At 46.1% G+C, this 23,918-nt stretch overlaps 1 protein-coding gene across 3 annotated transcripts in view; it reads left to right on the forward strand.

The window, feature by feature from the left end:
* The window catches only part of LOC147706848 (exportin-5-like), a 1,626,836-nt gene that overhangs the window by 105,031 nt on the left and 1,497,887 nt on the right, over window positions 1-23,918 (forward strand). For all 3 annotated transcript variants that reach the window (XM_086926008.1, XM_086926006.1, XM_086926007.1), the window contains exon 2: window positions 7,273-7,394. In XM_086926008.1, the coding sequence (XP_086782134.1) occupies window positions 7,273-7,394 (122 nt within the window). The remainder of the gene's footprint in view (window positions 1-7,272; window positions 7,395-23,918) is intronic.

Below are 23,918 nucleotides of genomic sequence, written 5' to 3' on the forward strand. Positions count from 1 at the left end.
ACTTTGTAAACATCCTGTATAATTATGTTCACACTACCCTTTCTATGTTTGTGTCCCACATGCCTCCTCCGTGCACAATATTTAATTTGTATTTTTCTGTTAGTCCAGTTAAATCTTTTGTGTTTGAGACACTGTACTTTGCAGACGATACTCCGAATAGTCTTCATTTCTCAAAACTCCCAACAGACCCAGGTGAAGCTTCACGCTTGTGTGTCAGCATTCACCTCTTGGATGCTTCTTAACTGTTTTTGTCTGAATGGAGAGTCAAAACTGAGATAGTCCTGTGTGGTACATAAATAATGATCCGTAGTCCAGGTGTAGTAGTAGATCCCTCTTTATTAGCAGGTAGATAGGTGGCAAGTTATAAGGTAAGGAGATACAAAGGAGGAACCCTACCAGGAGCGAGCTGCCTGCTCCTCATCCTGAGATGACCAACTGACAATCTCACCACAGTAAGGCACTCACACATTCCATGATGTCACAGGACATTCTGATGAAGTGGTAGAGAGGGAAAAGATATAGAAATCATTTACCACATCCTGTTTGGCTAATCTTCCTTGGTCTTGTCCCCACCAACGTGATGGCCTGGGGACCTTGGTGGCACTTCTTTTACAGTAGATTGAATAAACAACCTTATCACCCTCAACCTCAATTTCTATAACTTCCCAAGTTATAAGTGTTGCTGGCAGTTGCTTTCACATTTGAATACTACTACATAAAAGATTTGCATGGCTTCCACCTCAGGCTAGAAAAAAACATTATCCATAGTTTGATAACTTAACGTCTGGATTACTGCGATGCCCTTTATCTGGCATTCCAGACTACCTTCTCAATCCACTTCAAAAGGGTTTAATATTTGGCATGGTCTGACTCCTATGGAAGGTCGTCTTAGGAATTCGCATTGTCTGCTACTCCCTAAACAATTTCTTTTCAAAACTCATCAAGCTCTGCATAATTTTAACCCTTCCATTTGAGGTGCATGCTACTTTATATCCCTTACCTTTCTCTGCATTCTTCAGAGCTCCGTGTAGTGGTGGTCTCTTGCATTATAAATAAATAATAAATAAATAAATTCCTGAGTTGTAAAGCGCGACTTATCACCCTGAAGGGTATCCAGCTGCTGGGAGCAGTTGGCGAGATTAAGTGCGCTATTGCCCATAGTCACATGATGCTGAGCTGAGGTGGCGCCGGGGATGGAACCCTGAACCCTGAGCCCTGCGCTCTGGGGTCAGCCGTTCTGGTCGCTGTGCCACACCTCTCCCACCTTGGACCAAAGAACTGGCATGCTCTGCCTTTGTATCTTCGCTCACAGCCCAACTGACACAACCTCAGGAGAGACCTCAAAACCTAGTTATTCCCAGCAGTAAAATGTCTTTCTGCACCTCTGTTGAATGGTTTGCCTTTGCTAGTCCGTCCTCAATGCCAAGGCACCCTTTTTAGGTCGAGCCTAGAGCAGCGCTCCTGCGCTGCTCTACAAAATGACCTCTTGGAATCACTTCAGCTTTTCAGCAAACTCGTGAGTGTGTGGCTTTTGCTGAAAAGCTGAAGTGTGTGGCCATTGCGTGTGGCTTTCAAACATTGAAAGCCCGTAATTGGCCCCTCTAAAGTTAACTCTTCTGGCCTAGGGAGCTCAGAAGTGAGCAGCGGCCCCTCAGTGTGCCTGCTGCATTCCTCAAATTGTTTGCAGCGCGCGCGCACCACTCGCAAGCTTTTTTTTTTCTTCTAGCGTCATTGCCGCGAGCACGCCCCACTCGCAGGCTATTTTTGTAGCTTTGCACCATCTGTCATCTGGGGTGTCGCCTCCTCTTTTATCCATGAAGAAGCCTTGCTTGATTATGCAGGGACAATATTTGGGATGGAGGGTCAGAGCGCCCTCTTTACCATGCAGCTGGTTGAGCTCAAGGCTGTTCAGTGACACACTGGTCTCATCTGTCGTACTACTATAGAACCGTGTCCACACCATGCCAGAGGAGTCGCCAAAGTTTCCGTCGCTCGAGGCACAGAGTGTCCGTGAACGCAAAGGACCCCGAAAACACGATAGTAAAGGTGACGTGTGCGCGCACTGCACTGCGAAGGAAATTACACCTTCCTCGCAGGAAGCCAAAGAGAATTAGTAACCAACGAGTTACACACAGTGCAAGAAAATACTTTCAGCAAATAGCAAAACAGGGCAACCTTAGCTCAGCTACCTTCACAAAAATGAGAGTCCGGAGAACAAGTTGCATGTCACTGCCTCGAGGGTGACAATATCGACCTACAATAATATTGCATTTTCTACCTCGACCTCACCACTACATAGTAAGGTTAGTTTTTAATTAGTGTGCCCAGAATTATCTAACACAGGAGCAGCAGTGCAATCCTTGCAAACACAGAAAAAACAGCACACACAGTAACAGCAAAATCAACGGGCACCCTCACACATCACTTGAGTCACTCACTTTCACACTCCTTTACAACATCAGCACTGAACCATTCCTTTCCTCCCAAGAGTATCCTGGACTAGGGAAGCCAGTTGCCACCCTGAACTGTATATTACTAATGGGGCGTGGAGATATCCAATTTCCCAGCAGAATGCACTAGAGGGATCGGCTCACTTTGAATGGCATGTTCCCTGGCCAGCTCAAGGAGGAGTTGGGTCTGGCTTCCCAGTGCCCTAGCCCTATGACTGGGGAGCAGGAAAAACTCCTAGCCCTGTGATTCCTAACATTTCAACGTTTGTGGACCCCAGTTAATCACCATTGGAAAAGGTGAACCCCAGTTTAAGCAATTACTATTATTTAAACCTCAAAACAGCACACAAAAAGAAAAGTATAAAGCAAATACATTAGTTATGAAATATTGTATTCACTGTTTTGTTTTACACAATTGACATTTTCCTTTGAATGGAAAGGCTGGAGCTTTTCAAAGGGTGGTTTTATTTCTAAAAGACTGCTATATGTTGAGCAGTAACAGCACTGCCTTTTTTTGCTGCTAATGCATGTTATCTTTACACAGGGCGCTTTTATATCTTAAATTTACATTGTCAATTTTTATGAATGTAGACTTTTATTAGTCGGCTAAAATTATTTAATTTCCTATAGCGTGGTCGACCTCTGAGAAGTTGTCCTGGAACCAACCCCAGGGGATGCTGGGTCACAGGATAATAATCACTGTCATAAAGGTTTAGTTCCCCCGCCCCACAACAGCACCCCACAACAGCATGTGTAAAAGTATACAGGCTCCTGGAGCTGTCTGGTGGAAAGGAAGGTGCTACATCCGCAGTCCCTCTGGCGTACATCTGAACTCACCAGCATTTAGCGGGTGAAACTTGCCCTAGGTGTTTGCACACCTCCCATTCCTGGTTGGCTGTTGGTTGCAACTGGGTCCAATAATGTGTTTTAAACACACTGTAAGTAACAGATGCTAATATTTCCCAAGTTATGGTACGTGATGTACAACTTTAGGGAGGACAAGAGGCTGAATGGGCTGTGCCGTTACTCGAACTCCTGATCCGCCCCTAGCACCTCTTAAATGTAAATTGATACTTGTATAGCGCACTACTCACCCGCAAGGGTCTCAAGGCGCTTGTACGAATACCGCTGTGGAACCCATCCTGGCTTTCCCTGTGAGGCGTCCACTCCTGGGCACTTAGCGTTGTGGGGGCCGTTGTGGAGATTAAGCAAGCTATTGCCCAGAGTTGCAGAGTGGGACTCCATGATTGGAATAGGCACGAGGCCGGAGGTCCGTGGAATTATGAGCCCAAGACCCGCCGAGGCGGGGAATTGAACCCTGATCCCGGGCTAGACCTCTGCATCAGGGTCTGCCGCTCTAACCATTGAGCCACACTTCTCCATTGAATAATGTTCTACTAATTCAACTACACATAACACGGATTGTGCTTTCACTGATGGGAGAATAGTGAAGTAGACAGCCCATGTATAAATAAAAAGTACTTTGTGAAAGTGACACACTTGAATAAATATTTTTTCAGTGTTCCAAATATATGAACAGAAATAATTTTATGACGGGTCAATTATGTTTCGAACAGCTCTGTGCTAGCTTTTAACCACATCGCTGCTATTGATATTTTGCTGCTGTGCTGCACCCTAATGATAATGGGTGTGGTCGTGACGGAACCATTCCGTCATCAGCACAGCTCAACCGTGACTGATGACGGAATGGTTCCGTCACCAGCATCGAAGGGGTTAAGAAGTTTTGCTGTATACAAATACTGCATACTACAAAAAGGCCTACGTATTTGTGTGCACCATACACCCCAGAGGCTAACAGGATACCATCGCTCAGAGCAGCTGAGTGACCACAGGCATGTTTTCAAATGTTCGGCAACGGCTCATAGTTGTGATGTGCTTACTGAACATACTTTAACAGCTATGAGGCAAAAGGGCGGTTAATGTTCTACAGAGTCCAATTCAATGGCTAGAAAAACTAAGGGCGGTGTTTACTGTAATGCACAGAAGAAATAACAATTTTCTCTGATTTGAACATCCTCCACTCCTGATCCTGATGAACTCCCCACGCACACCACCCCAGTCATTTACAAAACATATTCACAAGAGATTTGATAAACACAAGTGCACCCAACACTGTGCTGCCAACCCCACCATACAAGCCAGGCTCAAGACATGGGCACATACACACAAAGTCCCCACATGCGATGCAGAGCCACAAAAACATGCGCCTCTGTGACGCAATGACGCCATCTTCTTGATAAACGCCCCTTCTCCAGGCCTCTATCGAGTCAGGCTAGCATCCTTCCCATCGACAATGTGGAGCAGGATATTCCGCTCCAACCCTGAGTCACCGTGGTCTGAATTTGCCCTACCTAGCTACCAAATGCGGCGCAATTGGCAACTGAAAGACTCCCTCTCAAGCCATCTTGGCCAACCACCATGGACAATTAAAGAAATATGTCACCTTGTGGGGCCAGCTTAAGGGGGCAGTCTCAGGATTCTATAATATCTCGGTGCAACATCTGTACTCTCAACACCACTACAATGACAACCATTACATAAGGACAGGTCTCATTGTAAACTTGGACAAGGGTGGCCGGGAATTCTGAATGACAGTCACACTTAACAAAATACTCCACGACTCCAATAGGGTAATGTGCGAGTCTACGAATCCCGTTTTCTTTGAAATAGAGCTCCGAGCCCTCTCAAAGTTTATCCCTAAGTGCTGGGTCCCACAGTTGCCAGGGGTCAATTCTTGGGAATGCAACTCTCTAAAAGTGAGTCCAAAATAGTGGCACATACTAGGGAAGGTCTGAAATACCCCTCTTCATATGCTTGGGGTTGAAGAAATCACACACCCTATCATTACGTGAAAAAAAAAATGGCCGATCCTAGAAAAGGAGTAGCAGAATAGTAAGTATAATGTCTTAGCAGTAGATTGTGAGCCCGCCATAGGTCCTCAATACCCATGGCCATTACAAAGTCCACCAGGCCACGCTCTCCTTGTCGGCCCGTATGAGAGCCAGACCTTGGCCTCCTACACTAGAAAAATAAATAACCGTTGAGCTCCGCTCTGGTCTCTGTGGCCCGACACTGAGGTGGGCGGATTGCAGTGTTACTTCGGCAATGGTCCTGATGGCCTTCATAAATATTATGGAGAATATCTGAATGTACAGATCTGCTGTGCCACTAGTTCTCTCGCCCCTGTCCTTGCAGCCGTTCTTCCTTCCTCACAGGTTGGTATCGCCCTCTCCCACAGCTTCTCAACAAAGTTCACTGTATTCATAGGTGGATTTTTATCAGATTTATTTATTTATTTGTGCGTTTGTACAGTGCTACAAAGTGCCTTCAGAGTCGCATCGAAAGCTGCAGTGTACAGGTTGGTGAAGAGATGGGAGTTAGAATTGTGCAACCCTTCTTTGACCCTTAAATAAAAAAGTCTTGATTATGAGAACATAGTTCAGCTGGTTGTGTTAGACATTGCTAACATTCTTGGAACTCAAGTGATGGGGTGTGTGTTTGATAGACATCCGTCTCGGTTAGTTAAGAGCTCTCCAGAATAATTTGCCATGAAGTGAAATTATGCATTTAACTGTCTTAAACAATAAAAATATTTAACCTAATACTGAAGTTTTGTGTAGGTCTCTCTCTTTTTAACAAGTTCTTTCTATAGGGAACTGAACCTACTGCCTATGACCTGCACAGGTTTTCTATCCAGAACCATATGTATATCTCTGCAGAACTGAGCGGAATGTTGTACCGGCAAGCTTTAACCATAAACTGATTCTTGTTCCATTCGTTTTGCCACAAATAATAACCTGAATTGTACAACCAGATCCCTGTTTGTGCAAGAGGTTGCCAAGGACCTATCCCTCAATTGTTCAAAGTTGTACAGTAATATTGGAGAGGCAGGGCCCTCTAATAACGGTAAACTGATTAGAGTCGATAATTTGTTTGTTCACTGCAAAATTGTAGGCTCCTTCAAGTCTGAGTTGTGTAGGAGAGATGTACTCGATTGTGGATCTTGGGTTGTGCAGGGATCTCCTTTTAAATCTGTGTTTTGTTAACTTGAGCGATTGGCCAGATACCAAGGCTGGACTATGTATCGAGATAGTAGGATTAGAGTCATGTAACACTTTAAGGAGCAACTTTCCTCCATTCCAGTGATCACAAATTCCGAAGCACACAAGCAGCTAGGTATATGTAGCAACCTATACACAATCACAAGATAGTAAAACATTTGATAATGGCCCTTAATAACTCCCCAAATAGTATTTGGGAAATTACTGTACCTCTCTTTGTTCCCTGGGTGTGGAGTGTCACCAATATAACCTTTGCCTGTATTTTCTGAGGCCACATCAGGCAGCCGCTCAACAGGACCGTCTTGCCCGATCAAGAACTCGAAGGCATGTGTTGATTTGGCATGGAATTGTTTTCCAAGACACAGAATGTAAAATCCAAATTTTAGGCATGAATGTGTGTTAGTGGTAAAAATGGTGGAACATAGAAAACACCATTTAAAATGACTTTAAGACTCCTACAGAGTAAGCTGAGTTTGGTTAATGCAACAGCCCAAGGATGTTGACTTGCAGCTGCGATTGGCGGACCCTGCAGTTCTAGTTGGAGTCTTTATCAGATATGTGCGTTAAATTTGCTAGCTTGTTTGTCAATCATGTTATCATTAATGCCAAGGCTTCCAAAAGCACACATTGTAACCATACCTATTTACATTTTTCTTCCTTCATAAATGAAATCTGTATTGGAAGCACTAACTTTCTTTGAACTTTCACTACTGTTTGTGACTTTTGGTTTGTCTTATTAGGCTTTGGACGAGTTTAAAGAAAAGAGCCCAATCGCTGCTTCCTGTGGGCTGAAATTGGCAGAGAAATCTCAAAAAGTTATTTATAGAACTTATGGGCTTCAGCTTTTACAACATGTTGTCAAGTAAGCACGTTTATCTTACATGTTTTTACTGAACTAAATATCAGAGAGTCTGCAAGACCATTTAACGTCCATTTACAACTGAAGTTTTTGTAGGTCCATTTTCTTCCACAGATGCAGCTAGTGCAGTCTAAGCAAAACAATTTTGCACAATGGCGGGGGATTTACCTGTCAATTCTGTGTCTGCTGTGTCTACTCTAGTCAAACATCCAAGCGGAACCTTGCATAATTCATCCTCCTTCTTAGTTTCTTTTTCGACATGCTGTAAAATTAAGTTTGTGTTGTGCTTAGAATTCCAAAAAGTAAAAATATAAGGTGGAAAATAAGATTGGGAAAGAAGGCGACTAATTCATCCAGTACCTGTATTTAATATTCACATTATGACGCCACAACCATAGACCACTGACGAATACACCAGAGGCAACCAGTATATTGTAGCCCAGTGTTTCCCAAACTGTGGGTTTTACGGTCCGATACATAAATAAAGATGCCTTTAAATTCTGTATTTATCATGTCACATTTCCTGGTCCTCAAAGACAGAAGTCAGATGTCAGTCAGCCAAAGTCTGCCGCTGCTTATATATTTTTTTAGGTCTCGCCTAGGCAGTGCTTGTGCGGTCTCTTCGAGACATGCTGTATTCAGGTATGGACTTTAAACTCTGCCCATTTTCCACCCATCTTTTCAATTGGCTTCTGTTACTGTCCTTTGTAAATGGTGGATTTTGATCTGTGAATAGGCTTAGTAGTCCCTCCTCAGTACCTCCCTCTCTTCTGTTGTTACCTCCCATGAGGATAGCCCCTTTTATATGTGTCCTTACTCTAGGTTTTATTGCCAGTTAGTGAGCACTATTTAGTTAATCAATTACTTCCTGAAGCAGGCACGACATTTGCAACCCGCCCTGGTATGTACTTGCTATATGAGGCACAACATGTTATCCCGCGTCTGCAACCCGTGATGGTATAGAGAAGGTAATTTGTCTAAGTGTTCTTAACTGTGAAATATACTAAGTTATGCTTTTTTTTTTTACTATTTCTTTTAGTAGCGTTACGTGGCACGCTGTGCTTTGGCTTCACAAGTTAAAGCCCAGCGTGCCGCAATTGCTACACAAGTGAATAAGGAAAAAAGCGTCTGACAGTCTCATTTCTTTTCTTCCATTTCTTTACTTTAGTAGCAATCGTGGCACGCTGTGCTTTGTTTTATGTTAACAGCTATTTATTAAGTGCACGGCTACTCCCAGGAGTGTCCCGGCGCTCAAGAGAAAAGACCCGCAACACTTAACCAGAAGTGCTCCAGTTTAAGGCTGCTGTTGGAATAACCAGGTGTTTAATATCCTTGTGAAGGTTAGGAGATCCTGGGATTTCCTCAACGCGAGAGGCAGGCCATTCCAGAGGCGAGAAGCCATCACATGGATGGATCTGCCACCCCTCTGAGAGTGCTGGATTAGTGGGGTGATGATCAGTGACTGGGCCTATGACCTCAGAGTTCGATACGAAATATAGTGTTGCAGTCTATCCCCAAGATATGGTGAAGAAAATAGAAACCTTCTCAGGGGTCTCACTGATACACCTTGGTCCTTTTAAACCAACGAGGAGGAAATTGGCACAGAAGCTGTAATATAAAAGTAACCTCTTTATTAACCTCAAATGAGGGAGACTACGTCACACAGAGGCCATAGCAACTGAATGAGGCAGTCTAAGGAGTACAGAAAACAGGGGCCTTATATATGCTGAGGGTTACATAGTCTGCATAAGACCAAGGGGAGGTCCTGGCACATGTAAGCATGCAAAATGACTAATATGGGCATACAAGATCTGCTTGCTCAACAAAGTGGGAGGAGAGTTACTTCTCCATACAGCAGCAAGAATAGCCTGACAGTTATACAAAAGGAGCAGGTGCATTCTACTAGCTAGGCCCTTCTGAGCATGTGCAATGCTCTGAAGAGGGAAAACGCACATGGCGAGCGCATGGCTACTTAAAGTGGCTGCCAAAATACAAAGTGGCTATGGCTCATGCTAACAAATCCCTGCAATCTTTAACACTGGGGCACCAATTTTATGAAAGGCCTTAACCCCTTCGATGCGTGTGACAAGGTCAGCTCGTCATGGGCGTTACCTGCGCTGTGCGTGTGACGAGTTGACCTTGTCACGTAACGCGGGATTTTTAAAATTGCAGCGCTCAGCGGGAAAACCGCTAGCGCGCATGCGGTTAAAAACCAGCACCAATGATTTACAGATGATCCGTTTCCTAATACTTAGCCAGTGCAGGGAAGCTAGGAGAGGTTATGGAACGGATTCTCAGCCCAGCCAAGCAAATAGCTCGGGCTGCCACATTTTGGATCACCTGGAGGCGACCAAGTTAAAATTCAGGAAAGACAAGATACAGAGCATTTGCATAATCCAATCTCAATACCACCAGGGCTTGGACTATCGTCTTCCGGTGGGGGACCGGGAGAAGATGCAGAAAGTTCCTCAGCATCCTAAAACAGGTCCTGGCCACTGATTGAATTTGGGCATTCTTTGAGACAGAGTCATCAAATTTGACGCCCACATTTTTTACAGTCTGGACAGTGGGAGGAGACATGTCTTGCGGCCACCAATGATGCCAGAGATCACAGGACCGAGAGCCGAAGAACATTATCTCTGACTTCTCAGGGTTGCACTTCCGTTGGTTTTTCCTGAGCCAGTGGAAAACCTCAGATAAGCATGTGTTTATTTCCTTACTGTTAAATTCTGAGCTCTTCCCGTAGGTGAACAGCAATTGTGTGTCATCAGCATATGAGACTATCTTAGCCCCGTAGTTCTCTGCGGGATGCGCTATAGATGCCATATAAACATTGAACAAAGTGGGGCTAAAAATTGAGCCCTGAGGGACCCCCACATTCAGAGGGGAAATGGGTGCCGAGAAAGGCGGGCACCAAATGGTTTGCTGGCGATTATTCAGGAAGGAATCAAACCATCTCAACACCGTGCCTCCGATCCTGCCCTCATGGAGCATTCGTAAAAGTCCACTGTGGGGCACGGTATCGAAGGCAGCGGAGCGATCCAGCAGCACCAGAGCTGCCCTGCCCCCCTTGTCCAGAGTGATTTTTAGTAGTTTCCACAACTTCCAGGAGGGCCGTCTCCATGCTAAAATTGGCTCTAAAGCCCGATTGGCTTGGGTGGAGGAGAAGGTTCGCTTCAACATAGTCAGTGGTCACCAAATTAACATAGCTCTCCAGTACTTTAGAGAAATATGGTAGTAAAGATATCAGCCTATAATTACTGGCCACCAAGGGATCAGCCGTAGGTTTTTTAAAAGGAGAAGGATTTTGGCATGTTTCCAGATCTTAGGCATTTCTCCCTCCTGGAGGGCAGTATTCAAAACTGCATTGACTGCTGGATAAATTACATCCGCAGTAGCGGTCAGAATTTTGTCCGGACATGGATCGGAGGGTGACCCGGATTTGAGGGCTTTCATCAGTACCAGGGACTTATCCAGTGATATGGGGGGGACTGAGTAAGTGCGGGACCTATGTCACAACAGCTGGGACAGGGTAGATCTCTGTCCCCTCCAACTACGGGTGGTTGAGCCGTAAAAGTCTTCGATCTTAATCTTGTGTGTGTGTGTGTATACTTGTAAAGCGCATTATCACCTAGAAGGTATCTTGGCGCTGTATACCGCTGTGGAATCCTTCCTGGCTTTCCCTGTGAGATGCCCCTTACTGGGCACCTCCAAGGTGAGGCCAGGCATCCAAGCGCTTTCGGGGCCGTTGTGGAGATTAAGCAATCTATTGCCCAGAGTTGCAGAGTGGGACCCATGATTAGAGTAGGCACCTAGGTGAGAATTATCGAGTCCGTGGACATTGAGCCCAAGACCCTGCCGCGTCGGGAATTGAACCCTGGTCCCGGGTCAGACCTCTGCATCAGGGTCTGCCACTCTAATCGGTGAGCCACACTTCTCTTGTCATAAAAGAAACAGGCCATCTGATTAGCCCAGACCTCACTGGGGATGAATGGGCTGCTAATAGCTTTAGGGGAGGAGAAATCTTTAACAATATTGAAAAGTTCTCTGCATCTGTTTCCGCATGCTCAATTTTAGCAGCTAGATAGTTTTTTCCCCTCACGCACATTCCTATAGTGCTCCTTAAGGGAATGTTTGTAGACAGTTTTGTCTGTCAGCTTGTAGTTAGTAGGCCATACCCTTTCCAGGGTTTTACAAGCGCTCTTACTTTTCCTAAGTGCCTCCGTGAACCAGGGGGCTGAGGCTCTATTAATTTTTTACTTCCGCCTAGTAAAAGGGGCTAGTTCTAGGGCGCGAAGTTGGAGCCAATTCTCCAACGCCAGTACATCCTCTTCCAAGCTCCCACTGAGGGGAATAGGATGGAAACCGAGAGCCATTTGCAAAACCTTTGGAGTGATCAAATGAAAGGGTCTGTAGCTGCTTTCCTTGGGCAGATTGTGTGATGGAAGGCTGCCACAGTCCCTGTTAATTCTAAATTTGAGCAAAAAATGGTCCGACCAGGCTAAAGGTAACGTGGTGTCCAATTGGATCTGTTTAGAAGAGAGAACCTGGTCCAATGTGCGGCCGTTTTCATGGGTCGGGAGATGAACATATGAGGACATGTTAAAGTCCAAGGCTTCAAACAGCTCTCTAGACTCTGGCTCTGTCAAGTTATTCATATGAATATTAAAGTCCCCGAGTAACAGACCGTGACTATATTTCGCCGCAATCGGAGCGATGATGCGGCTGATTGATTCTAAGAACATCCCAGCGGGCCCAGGAGGGCGATAAACAACTACTCGATTGTAATAAGAAAGCCCAGGCTTTCAGCCCCTTCTATCTTCCCAATAGTTAATGGAGAAACAATTGAGAGGGCTCCGGACAATGAGCGGAACTCACCCTCTGCCAAGGGCGGTCTTTCCTGATGATCTGGTTGCCCGGCGGGACCGCAATGCAATCGTAGGATTGGAGGCTTCTGTTAGCCAAGTTTCTGTTGCAAACACTAGGTCTGGGGAGGAGTCTGTTTACAGATCAAATAATTCAAGTTGGTGCTTCTTTATTGAGTGGGCCTTGAGAAGGAGCGCATTCAACTGTCAACCTCCCCACCGCATTCGGTCTGAAAGAGTCTTGGCATTGTGCTTCGAACAGGCCGTCCAGTTGCAACGACTACACACAGAGCCCTTCACAACCTTCCGAGTCGGGAGGTGAGGGTACAACCAGGGTCGGATTGGGATCACAATTCGGCCCGGGCACTGACGAAAAAAGTGGCCCACATTCAAGAGGCGTGGCCCATATTTAAGGGGCGTGGCCCACATTCAAGGGGCGTGCCCTTTCATGAAACACTATTTGCACAGACAAGGAATGAAAGTGGGAGGACACCGTTCTTGCACAGGACACAGGGCCAAGGTGCCAATGGCCTACATGCTGAGCAACTAAAAAAAATAGCAAGGCCCCTTCCTGTCACAAAATTATTCCAGCCCTCCAGCACAGGAGCACCTGAAAAGCAGTAAAGCCCCTGCTATTACTAACCTACTCAGCCCTCCCCAGACCTTCAGCTCAGGAGCACATGAACAGAGGTAAGGCCCCTGCAATTAGTAAATTAATCAACCCTCCAGGCCTTGGGAAAATGTCCTGGCAGGGGAGCACAAAACACAGCTTTCTGGGTCATCCAAGGTAGCCAGGTAGCCAGGGGGGAGGCTGAGGTGAAGCTGGTGCATGGGAAGTGCCTTCCCAGTGTGTTCTGGAAGTTTGAGTGTTTACCATTTACTGTAGTATTACCCTTGTACCGGTGTATGGTACCCTTTTGTAACTTGCACACGTCACTTTTCTCTGGTATCACACCGTATGCATCCTCTCACTTTTGTTTGCTTTAGATACTTGCACAAGTGCCACCATTGCCTACGTAACGTTTGTTCTTGTGCTGGAGTGTCCTCCATTTATTGCAGTATTATACCTCTACTTGTACTTTGTACGCTTTTGTAACCTGCACACATATCACTTTTTCCTCCTGTAATGTACCGATTGCTACCTCATGTATTTTGGTTGCTCACTATTGTCACTTTTGATTCATGTAACTTAACGTTTGCTTTTGTAATTTGTCTACTTGTAATTTTTCTCCTCATGTATTATTGCTGTTCCTTGTGTGAAGCGCTCTGACACCTTCGGGTAAAGTCCGCGCTATATAAAATCGCATAAATAAATAAATAAAACAAAAAAATTCCAAACATCACCTGGCCCCCACAGCAAGACCCATTCTTCCTCGTCCACTATGCCCTGAATGTGAAGGGCTGTGGGCGAGGTGTTAAGACTAACACCATTTCTGGGCTGCATGGGCCCCAGGGGGGCCGAGGTGAAAATGGCTCAAAGGCCTGAGAAACACCTGGCCCCCAGGGAGGCCGATTTTTGCAAACAATCACCCCTCCCCAGCCCAGCCACAGCTTGATTGCTTGGCAGGGCAGGGGTGAAGGAGAGCCCACAGCTGACAATCGCTGTCTGGCCGCACAGCGAGGCTGCTTTCATTTTCTGTGTCTCTGTCTCCGTGCCCTCTGTGGGCCGTTTTTTTTCCTCCCCTTTCCTAGTCCACTCTCTGTGGACTGGGACAGGGGAGAAAAAACCGGCCCACAGAGGGCACTGAGGCACCGGCCCTTCGGCCCATTCCCGAATGCCCGCCTTGCCAATCCGCCCCTGGGTACAACTAACATTCTTACCTATATTCGCAAGCACTTCCCTATCGTATTTCAGATGTCCCCTCGTCTCCATAGTCAGACCGGCAGCGTTTCTTTAGCTTTAAACATCTTAAGCTAAAGCGTGGCATGGCGCGAATGCTACAAAGGTAAATAAATAGAAAAAGAGGCGGGCGGCCACCGCATTTTCTTTCCATTTGTTTATTTTTGTAGTAATGGCGGCACGTCTCAATTTACCTTTAAACATTTGAAGCTAAGCAGGCACAATATACGGTTTGATTTCTGCAAACCACCCTGGATTTTAGTTTTTTGTTTTTAGATTTGTCTTCATGGGCTGTAATTAATTTTTTTTTTATGTTTATGCCCCGTTATGCAGTGAACCTAATAAATTATAATATGTTTTGTTAGTGATTGTTTTCTTTTATTTGTACTGTAGCGCACACAATTTTTTAAAAATGTGCCTTTGGTGCACTCATTTAAACCCCTTAGTAAAGGAAACTTGTTTTTACCGGTGCAACTAGTTTTTCGGTATGATTATGTGAATATTTAATTTGATCCAGTCAATTTTGTTAATTTTATATTTCCAATTTTGTGTAGCAAACACATGAATTTTTACCTTCTATTTTTGCTTCGGTGGCCTTTTAAGCCAATAGCACACATATGCCATTTATTGTTTTAGTTTGCTAAACACTGCCATTAAGCATCATGTTTGTCACTTGCTTCAGAGCGTCACCATCTTCTGTAGACTTGGAATTAGCACCCAGACAGAAAACTGAACATGTTCTTAACCACGTGCTGTTCCATTTCATAGTTTGTTGCGATATTCCAGACAATGGTCAAAAGTCTTTTGCTGCTAAACACACTAGCATCCACCTTCAGCAAAGGAAATGCACTTTACTCTGATTTTGAGAACTTTTGCTGGGCCCCATAGTGCAGCATAACATATTATTATTAATCAAACAGCAGAACAGTTAACATTATTTACAAGTGGTCCTCTTTAATTTATTTAAATGTAACTCTCGAAGTACAAGGTACTTTAGTTCCTAGAATGTGTAACTGACACGCCTTTCACTTCGCCGACGCTGATGCAACAAATGCTCAAAGTGTTGGTCCCAGTGTCTAATTTTTAGTTCTTGATTATCAGCACTTGAAACCGCATAGCAGTAAAAGTTCATTTTCCGTTATTGATTCACATGGTTAAACATAGTTCCTTCATCCCTGATTCCTTGTAGAATCCGTTAAAGTATCTCCTCACAAACATCCACAGTTAAAGCTGTTTTACACGCACAAAGAAATCCGAGAAGTGTAGCACAATGAACATAGCAGTATGTCCTGATAGTGGCATACATTTAATTAATGTTGTTCAACCATCTTAAGATAAGCTTATGTGCCCACAAACTATGTTAAACATTTCATTAACCCCTTCACTGCGGCGGCTATTCCGCCGCAGTGCTAAGGGGGCGGGGCGGAAATACTGCGCGCGCATGCTGGTGACGGAACCGCTCCGTCACCAGCGTCGGTTGCGCTGTGCTTATGACGGAGCGGTTCCGTCATGGCCCGCCCCGCCCCGCTCAATGGAATGCTCAGCGCAGGCGCGTAATTCGCGCCGCGCAGGCGCTCCGAGCGGGCCATGACGGAACCGCTCCGTCATCAGCACAGCGCCACCGCAGCTGATGACGGAGCGGTTCCGTCATCAGCAGGCAAGGGGTTAAAGGAGTCAATAGCTGGACTTTATTAACAGTCTGTTCACAAAGAAATGCACTTACACACTTGTGTGTTCTGTGTGATTGAACACACTGTTCATAGCAAACCTCACCAACTTCATATAACCTGCGTGTGTGCTGTTTATAAAGTGTGTCCGCAATACACAGGGCTGCTCATACACACAACTTGCGAGAATGATATCAAAATTCCTGCTCCTCACACAGAACATTTGTGATCAGTGCCCCCCTCATTGCAGGTCTCATAGATATTGTGGTGAACGAGAACCTAGTAAAGCTCGATTAGGAAAGAATAACATATCCAATATCGATGAACAACCCAAATTCTTTTTCCACTTCTCATATTCTGAGGGGGGTCGCCCTATGCCCTTCTATTGGAGGTCTTCAAAGTTTTTGATGCCAGAACCCCCGTGTCAAAATTGTTTAGGCGTAAGGATCCCCTTCTGCCAAATATTTCTAGAACCTGGTACACCTGAACATCGACAACTATTGACAACTATAAACGCCCCTTATTCCCACAGCAAATAACTTTTACAGTCGGGAAATAATATTAAAGAGTGTGTAGCAAACCAAGGGTCTGTGAGTGTGGGGGTGTAGTCCAAGGTGTAGCTAAAAACAAAGGGCCTCATTTATGAGGAATTGACCTAGGGCACTGCGCTGCCCTACACCGATGTGAAAGGGCAGGAATGCTCCGTATTTATAAAATACGATGCATTCCTGTCCTTCTCCCTTGTATTGACGCACAACTTACTGCCTAGCGCCAACATAGCCAGGATTGTTTTTGTACAGGATGGGACACCTTCCTTCATAAAAACAATCCTGAGATGTTTTCCTCTTTCTACGTGAGCTGCAGAATGCAGCACACATGGAAAGGGGAACAAATGAGGAGAACGAAAAACATTTCTCCTTGTTGCGCCTCCGCTGCAGAGGCATCCATTTTTGGAGCAGCCTCAGGTTTACGTGATTTTGTAAATATGGAGCAGCTTCAAAATCCATGGGTGTTGTGTGGGAACCCCACGCAAAGCCCATGCAACCCCTCCTTGACTCAGAGTAAGGCAGCGCAGTGACTTGCACTGGTATGTCCTATATCTCTGAGGCTATGCAAAGCCATGCAGGTATGGTTGAGGCGCCGGCGCCGCAGGAGCCTCAAAAAAAGTGATGCTCTGGTGATGCCCAAAATATTCTGCACATTTTTTAGCTCTTTCACCATCAGATATCTACATATAAAATAATAAGCAGCGTAAATGAAAAATAAATGTTAAAAAGTTGTTACTCAGTGGGAAACGTACTGTAGTACATTATGAAACCTATTTTAGTAAATGCACTGCAGAGGTCTGTGTGTAACCAGAGAGCTACATCATTAAATCTTGATTTGTGCAGTGGAGAATAGTGACATCTATTTTTAGTCCTACGAGGTCACAGCATTTGACAGAAAGGACTGTGAATATGTACGTCATTATTTTATACTTGCATTACACACAGTGTAAGATAGACTGCTACAAAATGCACAAAAAGTTTTACGATAAAATGGTGCTTCCAAAAGGTAGATTTTAGTAATACCAGTGGGTCACTAGATATTTTCCTTGTGGTGCCAAAGACTTCTCCGGGCGAACACAATTTAATATTTGTAATTCCCACTTTCTAAGGTGCTCGGCACGTCACAGTAAGCTTGTGTAAGGTACTTTTGTGTTCTAGGAGACCTCAAATTAGCTGGTCTGTTAAACATTAATAGTGTTATCAGCCTTCTGTGCTCAGCATTCCTCAGTTGGGGAAACTTGATGAAAGTTAGTTTCGGTTTGCTTTTCCCATCCTTGTTGGAGCATGGGTTGCAGGGGGAGAGGTTTGTCAATTTTGGGTATAGCTCAGTAGAGTTTAGATTTTTTTTTTATAGCGAGTGCCCACGTTTGCATAATAAATTTTGGCACAATGAAATAAGATTTTCTTACAATTTGTATGTAAAATGTTAAACAATGCAAGCAAAGTAAATATTTGCAGTGAAGTTTAGAGACCTTTCCTCTGGGAAACATAGACCCCCATCACACATGTACAAGGTTTCGAGTGAGATTTGTTTTGTGCTTCGTTTGCGCTTAAAATAAATGCAGTGTTTGAAGTTAATGTGCTAAACAAGGGAACAAAAACATATGTAGGGTTATGAATTGCATAGGGTCCAAATCACTCAAGACGTTTTTGCAAAAAGTGATGTTCTTTGATAGCTTCATTTTGTAACATTTATTGGCTTAACTTTATGCATATTACACTGATCATTTTTCTGTTTAAAAATTATATTTAGCTCAGCATCCGGACCAAATGCTATTGATTTTGGCAGACACTTGTTTCGTGTTTTAGGAATCTTTGGTTATCTTGCTAACCTTGCTTTCCACATACAGGGCAATTCATTGGACTCTGGCGAGGGTGTAATGGCAGGATTTTCCGCTTAGATGGGATCAGCCCCTAGGGGCCCCTCTAACCCAGCCAGAACGTAACCACATCCCTCCTCAGGACCATCTATCCAGGCACCTGGGTACCTACCTGAGGATGGGGAACTCGCAATATACAAGCTCATATTATCAGAAACACCACTAAATCTATAGGGATACTAAGAATACTCACTGATTACTAAGGATATCCATGCCCTACACCACACTCATACCTTATAGTCTCGCGGCCACTCAGACCCAGACTAATCTACCCTGGGGCAGATATGACACACAATCCGGCGTGTCTACACACGTGGGTCTGCAGCCCCAGTGCTCTCATTTTCCAAACGGTCCACAATCTGGCAGACCTCCACGCTGGTATCCCCCCCAGCGCTCTCACTTACACACGGTCTACAATCCGGCAGACCTCCACGCTGGTATCCTCCCCAGCGCTCTCATTAACGCCGCATATCAACGACGACCACTTTCCTATGGACACCTTCAGTTTTCTCTCTATATGTTGGGAAGTCTCTCTCCCTATTCACTAAGGGCTTGCTACTACAATATTAGGAGTTAGCCAATTAATAATATGTGCCTTCTACTCCTGGCATCAAAGGTCCCCTCGCTTCCTATTTGTTTGGTCACTCCTTACCTGATCGGGATTTCACATCCGTTCATGCAAACAATGCTCAACTAGAAACTTCAGTTACCATGATTGTACAAGAATACAAGGCACATGTCAGTTCACTAGGAACTGGGGTCTCATTTTATTTCAACAATATAGACGCATACACAGATCTGTATTATAATGGACACATCCACATGTAACTGACAAAGACTATAGATAGAACACACCCCTGCAAGGAAAAGGATTAGCAATGGTTTCTGCCGCTCTGATACTCGTTCATTCCACTAGCTTGTTCCTTCTGGATACGATCTCTGTGCCAATGTCCAATTAACTCCAGCTGCTCCCACAGGTTAATCCACGATAACTTCAGTCTCTTCTAAAAGGCATTACTTCAGACTCCAGCTATTCACACCTCCTCTTGATAAGTAACTTCTTCTGACTGCTTCCTTCAGTTCCAGCTCACTGACTGTCTGTTTGTCTTCTCTCTGTTCCAAGCATTTTCTGTCTCTTCTCCTCTTGCAATTCCACTCCTCCAACTCTACCAACACTCTCTGCTCCTCCAATTCAACTCGGCTCTCTCTATCTTGAACCCTCTCTCTCTCCTACTCCAACAGCTCCTCACTCTCCTACCACTCCAGCTTCACTCCTCACCGCTCCTCCAACTCAACTCGACTGCCTGACTCCGCCTCTGCACTTCACTAATATAGAATGCTGTTTCCTCATGGAAAGTTCCAGCCATCAGCCTGCCGCCCACCAGATCTCTGCACCACTTCGCATCAAGGACACACACCCAGCTGGCCAGCCTTTTTTGTGGTGTCTTCGACACAGAGAATAATACAGCCTACCGATAAGGGCTGGCCCAGACCGGTTCTCTCCAAGTGAACAACAGCTTTAAGTGTAAACTTTACCTTTACCCTTGAAGCCTCTCAGCTCCATCAAGATGGAGTCCCTCTAGTTCTAGGCCTGTAGGCCTGAAAGGGATGAAATACCCCTTAGCTCTGTCAGAATACCTACATAAACCATACCAATGTGTAATATAAAGTCAGGACCACAGGATCCAACCTCTACTATAAGCAAAAATAACAGGCCAAAGCCAATAGGCAATAGATGGCCTCTTCTAGGTCTGGAAGAAAGGGCTTAAAAGGGCCAACACAAGCTAAGAATACCTATCCTAGATGTGAGCAAGATTAAAGTCTATATCACTGCTAAATAGAGCCAAAAACCCTGCCAAGACACGAGGGTTCATGCCCCATTCAGAAGACCCCTGGGATTGAGGAACATTGCCCCCATTTTATACATTTGTCAGAGTTGTTGTGTCTTGGAGAAATCGCCCAATGATTTCCCCTATAGACCAGTTTCTAGAAAACATGTTTATATCCACCAAGGCCACAGCTACTAATTGTCATCAGAAATCACCCCCTTCACACAGCCAAAGCCTTAAACTGTGTATTAGTCATGAGTAACATTTATTACGATGAGTCTTCGAAACAGCCTACCTCTCTAGCCACTTTCTCCTCCAAAGAAAGTATTGAATGATGCTGCGCTCTTTAACCTCCACATGCAAGCACATACATTTGGCTGGTTATTGGCAAAAACAAGATTCTGTTCGAACATCTGACTAGTTTTTAAGGTTCTTCCATTGAGCTGCTCCCACATACCTTTCCAAAACCCGTCCCCAATTAATTCCAACCCACTACATACTCTTTGCCAATCAAAACCTCATTTATGTAGGTAGAAAAGCAGGTAGATGCCACGTCCAGATTTTGTACTTTCATTAAAACTCACTGCTTAGCTGACCTTCTGAGTTTCACTTTGCAAGCCATGCTCAATATCCTCCCGAAAGCGTAACTTGTCCAACTCGAATTCCAGAATGTCCTCTCTAACATTGTTGCCGTCTCTGTTTCTCCACACTGCCTTCACCCTCTTGAATAATTAATATACTCCATCTACACCAAGAATTTGCCAATCCTGCAACCAAACTCCTAGTTGTAACCTCTGAAACTGATATTTTTCTTCGGTGCAGTGCATATCTGTTTTAGCACTATTTCTAGTAGATACACTGGTTTTCTTCAATGCATACAAATTGACTGGAAAAGTGATGTTTGTCGTTTGTGATCAAGCATTTCACTGCATAAATTGAGATCCAATATTTTGAGCCTCCTTTGATGCACTGCATTGTATGTTAGCATAGGCACAGTGCCTCATATCCCCGAGTATTCTAGGTAACAAAGTGAGTGGTGACTCTATTTGTGATGCATGGTTAGTAGGCTGTGGGTTCCAATAATGATCTGTGGCAAGCAGTTTGGTGTCACCCATGAGGTGAGGAGGCATGCTCCAAACATGTTGCAGCAAATTCTAGATGCTCTTCATAATGGAGGGAACACAATAGGTTTAAGTCAGATGGTACCATCTGGTTTTTGCCTTCCAACTGTTGATTATTCTATTGCAGTGTAGTGCATGCACCTATGGTGCCACTGAAAAAGCCACAACTGTACTCCTATATAGTGTTGCGTGACTTGAGTTTATTTATTCATGGTTTTCGTTTTTAGGTCACGGCTTGCGTAGGCTGCTCTTGCGCAGTCTCGCTGGGCGAGAAATTATGTCTTAGAGTAGGGAGTTGAACGAGCCAGCTCTTCTCTTTTGGCTGGCTTCCTAAACGGTGGCCAGCCATTGGAGAAGAGCTCTGTCTGTCCCTTTAAGCCCCGTCCGTTTCGGATTGAGGGGCGTGTTTTTGCTGTTTTCGCTCCGTGGCGTCATCCGTCACTCAACAAAAAACAGGCCCCCCCGTCTGAAAAGGACGAGGCTTATCCGCAGCTGCTGCCACAATTTTGCTTAGAGTTTCGGGGACGGCTAGCGATGCTCCACGAGGCGTTATGGAGGTTCCGGTTTTTGTGTGCAGCCACCCATTGTCAGTTCGTGTCAGCTAGTGTTTGTTGACTCTGTCTGCTGAAAACCCAGGAACTCATAGCAAAGGGTTCAGGTCGGATCATGGCCAGGCGCATGATTGTGGTGACGAGGCAGGCGTAGCTCAGCGGTGACATCATTGTTTATACATTCGCACGTGTGGGGTAGGCTGTGTCACCTTTCCATCAGACCTGCCGGGTGAGTCCTGTCAATGCGGTGCGTCCTGTGACGTCAAACAAGGCGTGCCCGCCTGCTTTGGGACACCCACAGTCCATGGGGATTTGTTTCCTTGTTTGTGAAGTTTTGGGTGAGGAGAGGAGTACGCAGGAGTTTTGGCCACTGTCCCCTGCAGTCCAGCCAGCCCGATAGTTATCATTTTCGACAAGGGGTCAGTCAGCGAGGGTGCCGGACATTACTGGTTAGCGGGAACCGTGTCAGGTAGGTGCTGGTTATTGCAACATCCATGTTTTGTACATATGAGAGCAGGGCTCTGCAAGTTTTAGGCATCCCTCCGCATAGTATGTTTTTATCCTAGTGAAACTTTAAAAACGTTCAGGCTCGTCCTCCTTTTCTAGATTTCCTTTCTTATATACCCCTCTCACATTCCCCAACGGTCGATCTTTCCTTTCCCAAGTATCTTTTTACCTGCCCGCTTTCAGTCTTTTCCGCCCCTTTCTTCTCCCTTCTGTATATTTCCTAAGTTTATATAACATCTCTACCTTCCCTGACAACTTCTCCCCGCCCTCCGTCATGTCCCGCCGTCTCCCCTTCTCATCCACACTGTCTACTTCTGTCTTTATCCATCTAGAGATAAGCTTCCCTCCGAGATTCCCAAAAGCTCGAAGAGGCCAAGGAATTGGTGAACTATGCTGTTAGACGGAGACCCGGAGGGTCGGCCGAGCAAGGGGGAGAGGCCTCCTGGTGAGGGCCCTCCCCTTAGATCGTACGGACAAGCAACTACCCCCCCCCCCCACAGATGGACGCCACACCAAGATAGGTTCTATACACTTTTATAGGTATTCTTAGGCAGGGTACTTGACGATACAGCAAGACAAGGATACGATGATCTCGTCAATTCTAGTCTCTGGGGGAAAGGGGGTAGCGGGACATTCTCAGTACCGGTCCGGTACAGGTGTAGCTGATGTAGAGCTCTCAATCCTCGAGCTGGAGGGTTCGTAAGTAGGGGCCGCGGCAGCGCCAGCAGGCCTTCAAGGATGGGTCACGAAGAGGATGAGCCGCGGCAGCGCCAGCAGGCCTTCAAGGATCGTTCACGAAGAGGATGAGCCGCGGCAGCGCCAGCAGGCTTTCGACGATGGTTCACGAAGAGGATGAGCCGCGGCAGCGCCAGCAGGCTTTCGACGATGGTTCACGAAGAGGATGAGCCGCGGCAGCGCCAGCAGGCTTTCGACGATGGTTCACGAAGAGGATGAGCCGTGGCAGCGTCAGCAGGCTTTCGGCGATGGTTCACGAAGAGGATGAGCCGCAGCAGCGCCAGCAGGCTTTCGACGATGGTTCACGAAGAGGATGAGCCGCGGCAGCGCCAGCAGGCTTGCGAAGATGGATCACGAAGAGGGGCCGCGGCAGCGCCAGCAGGCCTCCAAGGATGAGTTCGTCTCGGTGTCTCTCGACTCCAGGATACCACTCCTTCCTTCTCTGGAGCTACCCCAGTTATATGTCTGGCGCCCTTTGATGTCCGGACCCTCGCACTTGGAGGTCGGGGGGTCCGGGATGAGGGAGTCCAGACACCCAGCAGGGGGGTGGAGCCAGCGCCCAGGGAGGCTAGGGGGTGATCGAAACTTGGCGGAGGGGAGCCATCGACACTCCTTCTTCCATTGACTCGCCAAGTGGTCTCCTTACCCCCTGGGTGGATGGTGGTGCCTGGATGTCGGGGCCAGGCTGGGCCTGAGGCGGAGGTTGACCCGAGGCCACGAGGCCTGGTCGTGGAGGGTCCAAGATGGCAGCTGGGCCGGGGATGGTCGTTCGGGAAGGAACCCGGGCCAGCCGAGAATGTTGTTGTGAGGGGCCGGGACCCCGTCGGGGAAGAGCTGGGGGTTGACCCGGCGGCTGCAGGAGGAGTTCTTGTCCGGGGAACAGGGGTAGCAGTGACCCGTGACCCGTCATGCGGGGAGGGGTCGGGCCTACCACGAGGCCTGTCCAACATGCGTTCCCCCCAGCTGAAGGCAGGGAGAGTCACC

Source organism: Lissotriton vulgaris, chromosome 6, assembly GCF_964263255.1.
Source record: "Lissotriton vulgaris chromosome 6, aLisVul1.2, whole genome shotgun sequence".
NCBI classification, from domain to species: Eukaryota; Metazoa; Chordata; class Amphibia; order Caudata; family Salamandridae; genus Lissotriton; species Lissotriton vulgaris.